Genomic DNA, 8,984 nt, shown 5'->3' on the forward strand with positions numbered 1-8,984 from the left:
GACCCGGGGTATCTCGCTTCCACCCCGGGTAGAAAATACAAACAATCTTGACAACGCCCCATGTCCCCCAGCTCGTGGGTTTGGATTGGTGCTAGGGCCTGGTCCACTGTAGTTTGCCCCCCTGTGTGGTGGCTGTCCTGTCTTTGATGTTTCTGAACTTATTAGCAGTATGCCTGAACTTAGTTTTTCTTTTATCTTTTTTTGTTGAACTGAACTGGATCTGTTATGCTTGGTTTGGTTTCTCTTAGTGAAATCAGAGGTAACCCTCTTCTGCTAAAAAAATGTACATATTTTCTAGAGGCAATTAAATAAAGCTGGCTGGAAATGAGGTAGCAGATCATTCGAAGAACACCTGCAGTTAAATTGCCAGATAGCCAGTGAAAAAAAAGGCTATATTATAGAACAAGTTGCAGCACAACTGAAAAGGGCTGAAAGACTGGCGAAATACCGGGCGCCCCATATCTCAAGGAAAACACACTGTAATTTACAGCGCGAAACAGTTTGGAAGATGCATTTAAGAGCATCTCCAACAGCCGCCGGACGCGCCGCGCGCTAAAAGCTACTTTGCCGCACGCCCATCGCCTGATTTGACGCGGCGCACAGCGGCGGCTCCAACGGCCGCGCTAAAATGTAGCGCGCGCGCAGCTCCAGCAGGCGCGCGCGCATGCTACAACATTTTTTTATATGAGAACTTTGCATAGATATAAAAAAATGATACATAGCTCTAGCATAAAATACGATACATAGTTCATAGCATAGATAAAACTACGGTGAAACTAGATAGAAACTACGGATACAAAGGTATTTTACATCGTTCGAAAACATAGATAGACAGAATTATGGTGCAATTAGATAGAAACTACGGTGCAACGAGAAACTACGGTGACTTCCAGTCGCCATCATCATCATCATCATCCTCGGTGATGTTGTCCGAGGTGTCGAGCCACATGTTTTCCCAATGCAGATCGTATGGAGAGAAGATCGACCGCCCGCCATTCTCGACGATATCGCACTGCGATAAAGCCAGTGCATTGCACCGACGCCTGTCGGCACGCTCCGCGCAGCGCCTTGCCGTCCTCTCTGCCCAGAACTTGTTCTCGATGACGACGTCCTCCAGGTGGGGACGGTGCCACTCCGCCATGGCTCGCTCGTCCTCCTCAGCGACGAGGAGGCGGCACTGCTGCCGCACGTGGTCTGCACGGTCCTGGTCGGTCATGAGACGCGGCAGAGGGGCGACGCGCTACGCCTACTTACGCGTGAAGACGTCATGGAAGTTCATCTGCGATCGGGCCTGTCCAAGCACCACGCCGACAGGTCAGACGAACGACATGAGGACGATTGACCAGTTACCTGCTCGCGCGTGAAGACGTCTGACCAGTTGCCGCGTGAGGATGGGGTTGCGAACGGGACGAGCTCGCCTACTAGCCGTCCAACTGGTCAGACAAACGGCTGCGATCGCGCGCGGCCGAAACGGAAACATTAAATAAAACAGAAAGGGGAGCGAAAGTGAGGGCAGAGTCGGCGGGAGGCGGCGGCGGGGAAAGGGGAGCGATGCCGGTGGCGAGGCCGGAGCCGCAGGAGCCGCGGGTGATCGCCCACCTCGACCTAGACTGCTTCTACGTGCAAGGTCACCACCCTCTTCGTCCCCTCCCCCCTCTCTCGCAGCGTCTCTGAACTGAGAGGGTAACAGTGCATATTGCTCACCTCCAGTCGAGCAGCGGAGGAACCCGGCGCTCAAGGGGCAGCCGACGGCCGTGGTGCAGTACAACGACTGGAAAGGCGGCGGTCTGATTGCGGTGAGCTACGAGGCCCGCAAGTTCGGCGTCAAGAGGTGAGGGCCGATTTTTACTTGCTCGGTCCAGAGTTCCCGGCAGATACCTGTGATGCTTTATTGATTGATTCAGGTCCATGCGTGGGGATGAGGCCAAGAATGTCTGCCCAGGTATAAACTTAGTCCAGGTTCCCGTGTCCCGTGACAAGGCCGACCTCAATGTGTACCGAAATGCCGGCTCCGAGGTACTAGTATGTTGCTGCAACAACCGAGTGTCAAACACTGATATTTACTGCATTAAACAACTAGGACTGCTCCATGGCATTGACGGTTTCGAGTCCGATCCTTTCAGGTCATAGCGATCCTTTCGACTAAGGGGAAGTGTGAGCGAGCATCCATTGACGAAGTGTATCTCGACCTTACTGATGCAGCCAAGGAAATGCTCTTGGAATCCCCTCCGGAGTCATCAGAGTCTATTTTTGACGAGGCCACAAAGTCAAATATCCTTGACCTTCCTTCTGTAAGAAATTTGCCGTAAATTGGTTGGGGCTGCTCTTACATTTGATGAGAGTGTGATCGTAGACCTTCATATGTATGTTCAGGATGTCGGTGAAAGGGAGGAGAATGTGAAGGCATGGCTTTGTCGAGCAGATGCCAACTACCAGGATAAGTTGCTGGCATGCGGAGCTATACTTGTTGCACAGTTACGAGTAAAAGTTCTGGAGGAAACCCAATTCACCTGTTCTGCTGGCATTGCTCACAATAAGGTTTATAACGAGTCATAATAGTTAGTAGATGAAGTATGCTTTTTGCATGATTTGCTTCTTCTCATTCTGCAAATTTAAGTATAAATTGCCCAATTATTTGTACTGTACTATGAACTTAGGAAATCAAGTCAACTTCTCCATAGTGCTTCTCTTGCTTCATTGCCCTTTTGATACTTTCCTATTCCTTTTCCTGTTGCAGTGTTCCACTCAAATGTTGTTATATTATGCAGATGTTAGCTAAACTTGTTAGCGGGATGCACAAACCTGCTCAACAAACAGTTGTTCCATCTTCATCAGTTCAAGACTTTCTAGCATCACTGCCTGTGAAGAAGATGTAATGAGCTACATGACAACCCCACATTTTTTGGTTTCTTGTTTTTTGTTGGACATCGTTTTTTAAACCTTGTATTACTCTAGTCCTAACATTCCAGGACTGATTGATACTGAATTATGAAAACACGTCCATGTTATGCAGGAAACAACTTGGGGGTAAGCTTGGGAGCTCCTTGCAGGACGATCTGGGGGTCGAGACAGTTGGGGATCTTCTAGGTTTTACAGAAGAGAAATTACAGGAGTACTATGGAGTAAATACAGGGTAAATTGTTTCATATTGCTTGGTCTTATTTCAGGTGCCAGATGTTTAGGATACCACGTTGAATGATTTGGACTTGCCAATTATTAATCCTTTTATTTTAGCATGTGACTTAAATTTCCATGCTACTATGCTTGTAGATTATAATTATAGAAATTGTACTCCCTCTGATCCATATTAATTTTCATTGATTTAGTACAACTTTGTGCCAAATCAGAGACAATTAATATGGATTAAAGGGAGTATATTGTTTGATAAAAACTCATCCTGTAAGCACATGATTTTGCACAGAACGTGGTTATGGAAGACTGCAAGGGGTATTAGCGGAGAAGAAGTTGAGGACCGTCTTCTACCAAAGAGCCATGGTTGTGGAAAAACATTTCCTGGCCCAAAAGCATTGAAGAATCATTCTTCTGTAAGGATGCCTGCTGCCTGTTGTGCCTTTTGTTCTCGAACAACCTTTCCCACTTTAGAGCTGCCTATAAATACTTTGAAAGATTATCCAGGAACTTCTCTGACAACTATATGGATGTGCACAGCTGATAGAAACCTAAAACATTAGTTGCTTAGTGATGTACATCTCATAACTCCAATGATCACCTGATGCAAGAAGAGTGTCTTGTCATTTAGTGACACAGCTTACTGGTATTATGCAGTGGTTGCAAACTACTTGGTTGATACTATAAAATATTTTATTAACGTCCTTTGGATCTTTTTTTTCATGCTTACCGAGCTTAAGCAGACTGGTATCAACATGCCTTGTGCTGGTTTGATTAGTGCATGTTGTACCATTTGAGTTATGTAGGAACTAATGATGCCGTACATTACAGATTGATTTTCTAAGATACTGTATCCCACCGAAGTTAAAATAGGTTACCGTGTCATTTCTGATTTCTTTGGGTTCTTTAAATTTGGCACATTAATTACTAATCAGTTTCATACATTGTAGGTTAAGAGCTGGCTGGATAAACTTTGTGAAGAATTGAGCGAGCGGATTCAGTCTGACTTGAGCTGCAACAAGAGAGTTGCTCAAACATTAACTCTCCACGCTAGGGCATCTAAGGTACTTTGCGTAATTTAGTCATTGCTTTTTAGTTTCAGCTTACTAACTTGTGGGGAATATGTAGGAGAATGAGTCTAATTCAGTGAAGAAATTCCCTTCCAAATCTTGTCCATTACGCTATGGGACTGGCAAAATTCAAGAAGATGCAATGAAGCTATTCGAATCTGGCCTTCATGATTTTTGGGGTTCTCGGAATGCTGGATGGAGTATAACATCTCTTTCTGTTACAGCAAGCAAAATATTTGATATACCAAGTGTATGTTTGTGATAACTCTCTTGGTATTCTATACACTCGTGTGTTTAAAATCATCCCCTCTAGATTAACAAGTAGGTGACAATATGACCATGTTGTTTCTTTGATAAGATGTACTCCATATTAGCTATTTCATAATATCTTATCATACCAAATACGTATGGACATCACATTAGTTGCTGACTGCTTTTGATAACAACTTTGACATGTTTTTCTGGTGTATAGCTCTGTTATTTGAAGGAAGTTTATCCGTATTTTGACATGTAGCGTGGGACACTTTTATGTAATTTATAACTATATTTAGTGTGCAGGCTTGACTTGATAAGATAATAAGTGCATTAAAGAATTTATCCATTTTACCATTTTATGTTTTAATTGCTTCAGGGAACGAACTCAATCTTGAAATATATCAAAGGCCCAAGTTCCGATGCATCTTCGGCTATCCTTGATTCTTCCTCTACACCTGAGTTAACACCACTTGTTGGTAATGTTACTCAGTTCAGTATTGCAGACTCTGTAATTTCCGTTTGCCCTTACTGTACTGAACTGTGAGCATGCTTCTCTAGATAACAACTTATATATGACTCCAGTTCATGGGGAACAGTGTGAACCATCATCTATAAATGAAGAGTGTGGCAATAGTATTTCAGCCAAACAATGTCGCTCAATTGAAGGAAAAGGTGTGCCAAAGAAATTATCGAAAGTTCAGGTAAATTGTTTCTTTCCTCTTCAGGGACCACCAAACTGACTTGTCGTGGGTTGCTAATTTCTGTTCTTTTAACAGTTAATGTGCCTTAAATATTTGAACCTATCCCCCACGTGCGAGGTTTGGTCACACCAATTAGCCTAGTGCATCAACACTTGATTGTTTGTGTTTTATTTCTTAGATAGAAATGAGATTACCATTTAGCAATGTTTTTCATTTTAAGAGAAGGTATCATTTGGTCCTTTGTATAAAGGCTGAAAAATGGAGCAAACTGAACTCAGTACTCAGTAAATTATGATGTTATATCCAAATACTAGAAACAGATCTCAGGTTTTGAGTTTTTCATTCTTCCTCTTTGATTTCAGATCCTCGTGCCATTCATCTTTATTACTAGCGGTATTAGAATTTAGAACTCCCAAGTTAATTGTTATATCTTAGCTTTTCTTTCTCCCACCATTCTCTTGTGTCAGTATGTGATGGTATCTTGCTAGTTACTCCATTTCCACTAGAAGTAGTAGAGTATCCACAGCATCCGTTCGACCATACTTCATTACCAACCATCACCCTAACACAGTAACACTCAACTCCAACCCTAAGCGGGTGATTGGCATGCTGAGCTAACGGTCAAGTCGAGTGAGAAACTCATCTTTATAGGCCGCAAGAGGTTTACTTTCAGTGTCCATGCCTGGCTTTGTAATTTATTGTAGTTGAGTGACATACTTATGTCTTATCTAATCTGAGTACTCATCCAGATGTTTCATAACAATCATTCAGGGAACTGGCTCTATTTTGAAGTTTCTTTCACAAAGTCAACCTGCCCAGCACGAGAAAAGAAACTTTGACGGCTTAATTTGCAGCCATCAAGGTTCGGTAGGCTGCTTTATATGCTTGCGGATATTGATCAACTGCATATTGTAACCAATGTGAAAAATAATTCTTTGCTTGCCAAATATTCATCATTGTAGGCCCGGAGAGTTCTTCAGGAGCAAGCGAGGCTGAACAACATGGTAGGGACAATATTAACACGGCCGTCGTGCACTCTTCTGGTTCCGGTAACACATGGATGCTCAATGTTGAAGACATTGATCCAGCCGTAGTAGGTGAACTGCCGCTGGAGATTCAAAGAGAAATACAGGGTTGGATCCATCCTTCGAAACAGGCAACCCCAAAGAAGAGAGGTTCCACCATTTCTTCTTACTTTTCACCGGCAGGAAGGTGACTCCGAATAGCTGGATTATACCATACTAATTCTAGCATGCTGCTGACTGTTCTCATGATTGTCCGCATGTAAACTGTAGGAAACTCATCTAACCAACTCTAATAGATGTGTTGATGGTTGTGAATAGTACTTTTATTCCTGGAGTACCCTGAGGGTCACAAGTTTGCATCCCTATGCAATCACACCTTTGCTTCTCCAGCACAAACGCAAAACCCATGCCTTCCACGTTTTTATTGCATCTTTTACATATTTATTTTACATCTTTTACAAACACATACACGTCGTGATTGTTGAACTGTCACGTTCATTGTATGTACACTTGTGTTGATGATTATCCTGTAATCTGTTGTAACTAGGTAGGCTAGTCTTCAGGATCCCTCCTAGTCTAACGCAACCACCACGAGACGTGCCCTGCATGTAGGGGTCTCGATGTATATGTAACCGAGCTCCGCTCTCTCGTAATAAACACAGAGTTCACGGCTCAGTTTGGTAATCAGAGCGATGGTTACTCCTCCTTCTTCTCCTCAGGCAGATGCCGACTCCTCCGAGGCTGCAGCCGCCGCCGTCGCGCTCGCCGACGGCGCCGCTACAGCAGCCCTCCCTACTGATCCCGGCGTCGAGGCGCGCCCCCGCGCTCCGCTCTCCACCGACAACTCCGGCTCAGCTCTTCCTCTTACCACCCTCCCACCCAATCCCGCTGCGTCTCCTTCCTCCTGCGGTGCCTCTCCCGCTCTGCCGGCGAGCGTTTCCGGCGTCATCGACTTCAAGCTCGCTTTGGACGGCACCAACTTCCAGCGCTGGCGCAACTACATCAACCTCCTTCTCGCGCGCTACCATGCAGAGAGCCACGTGCGGGAGGGCTCGGCCCAACGGCTGGCTGACCAGGCCTCGCGTGACGACGACAACACCGTCATCCTCTGGTTCTTCACCACCATTGAGGGGGACCTCCTCGACATCGTCGCTCCTCCCGGCTCCACCGCCTTCACCATCTGGACCAGGATCCACGAGTACTTCCTCGCCAACGAGGCCGAGCACGCGATGCATCTCGGCCAGGAGTTCCGGGCGACGGTTCGCGGCGACCTCTGCATCAACGACTACTGTCGCCGTCTCCAGGGCATCGCCACCGCGCTCGCCGACGTCCGCGAGCCCGTGACTGATCGTACTCTGACCCTGCAGATGCTGGACGGGCTGGGCCCCAAGTTCGCCATGCAGGCCGCCATCATCCAGTCCACCGTTCCCCTCCCCACCTTCCAGCAAGCGCGGTCCCGTCTTGTCCTCGCCGAGCTCTCTCTGGACAGGCGTGCCCGCGGCGAAAGCTCTCAGGTGCTCGCTGTCCAGAACGACGAACGTGGGGATCATGGCGGTGCCCACGGCGGCGACCGTGGTGGTGATCGCGGTGGCGATCGCGGTGATCGCGGCGGTGATCGCGCCGCTAATGGCGGCGGCGGGCGTGGTGGCCAGCTCGGGGCGCACCGTGGGCGCGGCAACCGTGGGCGCGGCCGCGGCCGTGGCCGCGGCGATGCTCCTCCTGGCCGCGGTGCTGGCACCACCCCCTGGCTGGGCTACTTCGCTCCCGTCGGGGCGCCTTTCCCTCCGCCTCGTGCTCCCTGGATCCCGCCGAACTCGGCGGGCGTGCTTGGGCCCCGTCCGGGCGCTCCAACGCAGGCCTACCCGCTGCTCTACTCTACCACGCCGGCGCCACCTGCTCCCACACCGTACGCCGTGGCTCCCCCTCACTGGGATGCCTCGGCCATGTACCACGCGGCTCCGAGCTACGGATCCGCCTTCCCTCTGAACGTCGACTGGATTATGGATACGGGTGCGGCGTCCCACGTCACCGGGGATCCAGGTACTTTGTCCTCGTTTCGTTCCCTATTAGCTCCTTACACTCGTCATATTATTGTCGGTAATGGCTCTCGGCTCCCTGTGCTTGCTATTGGTACTGCTCATCTCCCTCCCAAACCCTTCTACCTTCGCCATATTCTTTTGTCTCCTAATATCATCAAAAATCTCATTTCCGTTCGTAAATTCACTCGTGACAATTTGTGTTCTGTTGAGTTTGACCCCCTTGGATTTTCCGTGAAGGACCTAGCAACCAAGGAGGTGCTCCTGAGGGTCAACAGTGATGGTGATCTATACCCCTTCCATGCAAATAAAGGCGCCACCACCACGCAAGCATTCGTCATCTCCACCCATGATCTCTGGCATAGGCGGCTTGGGCATCCTAGCTCATCTACTTTTTCCCGTTTTTCTTTGGATTTTCTTACCACATGTAATAATGATGTCCGGCCCTCCCATCTCTGTAGTGCGTGTCAAATGGGCAAGCATACACGGCTGCCCTTTGCCACCTCCACCTCCTACACTACTGCCCCATTTCATTTAATCCATTGTGATGTTTGGACGTCGCCGGTCTTGAGCTACTCTGGCTATAAATATTATCTTGTCATTATTGATGATTACACCCATTTTTCTTGGACTTTTCCGCTGCGTGCCAAATCCGACACTTGTGCCATTTTACTTCGTTTCCTTCATTTTATTTTTACCCAATTCGGTGTTCTCATTCGGTGTGTGCAATGTGACAATGGTGGGGAGTTTCTTACTACCGCACTACGC

The 8,984-nt window shown here is 47.5% G+C and overlaps 1 protein-coding gene across 5 annotated transcripts; it reads left to right on the forward strand.

Moving 5' to 3' along the window:
* The first annotated feature begins 1,477 nt into the window (after positions 1 to 1,477).
* Positions 1,478 to 6,596, forward strand: LOC119277038 (DNA polymerase eta-like). Of its 5 annotated transcripts, none has more exons than XM_037558247.1 (14): positions 1,478 to 1,627; positions 1,711 to 1,831; positions 1,905 to 2,016; positions 2,124 to 2,291; positions 2,374 to 2,538; positions 2,769 to 2,872; positions 3,014 to 3,133; positions 3,422 to 3,545; positions 4,080 to 4,193; positions 4,258 to 4,449; positions 4,831 to 4,930; positions 5,013 to 5,155; positions 5,905 to 6,017; positions 6,118 to 6,256. In XM_037558247.1, exons 1-13 carry the CDS (start codon positions 1,552 to 1,554, stop codon positions 5,992 to 5,994), a joined length of 1,629 nt encoding a protein of 542 aa, XP_037414144.1. In that variant the 5' UTR covers positions 1,478 to 1,551; the 3' UTR covers positions 5,995 to 6,017; positions 6,118 to 6,256. The 5 variants fall into 5 exon arrangements, 4 of the variants coding, with proteins under 4 accessions (XP_037414144.1, XP_037414142.1, XP_037414141.1 ...); XM_037558245.1 differs by having other exon boundaries at positions 1,479 to 1,627; positions 4,831 to 4,962; positions 5,051 to 5,155; positions 5,927 to 6,017; positions 6,118 to 6,596; XM_037558244.1 differs by having other exon boundaries at positions 1,479 to 1,627; positions 5,927 to 6,017; positions 6,118 to 6,596.
* The last annotated feature ends 2,388 nt before the right edge of the window (positions 6,597 to 8,984 follow it).

This window comes from Triticum dicoccoides, chromosome 3B, assembly GCF_002162155.2.
Source record: "Triticum dicoccoides isolate Atlit2015 ecotype Zavitan chromosome 3B, WEW_v2.0, whole genome shotgun sequence".
NCBI lineage: Eukaryota > Viridiplantae > Streptophyta > Magnoliopsida > Poales > Poaceae > Triticum > Triticum dicoccoides.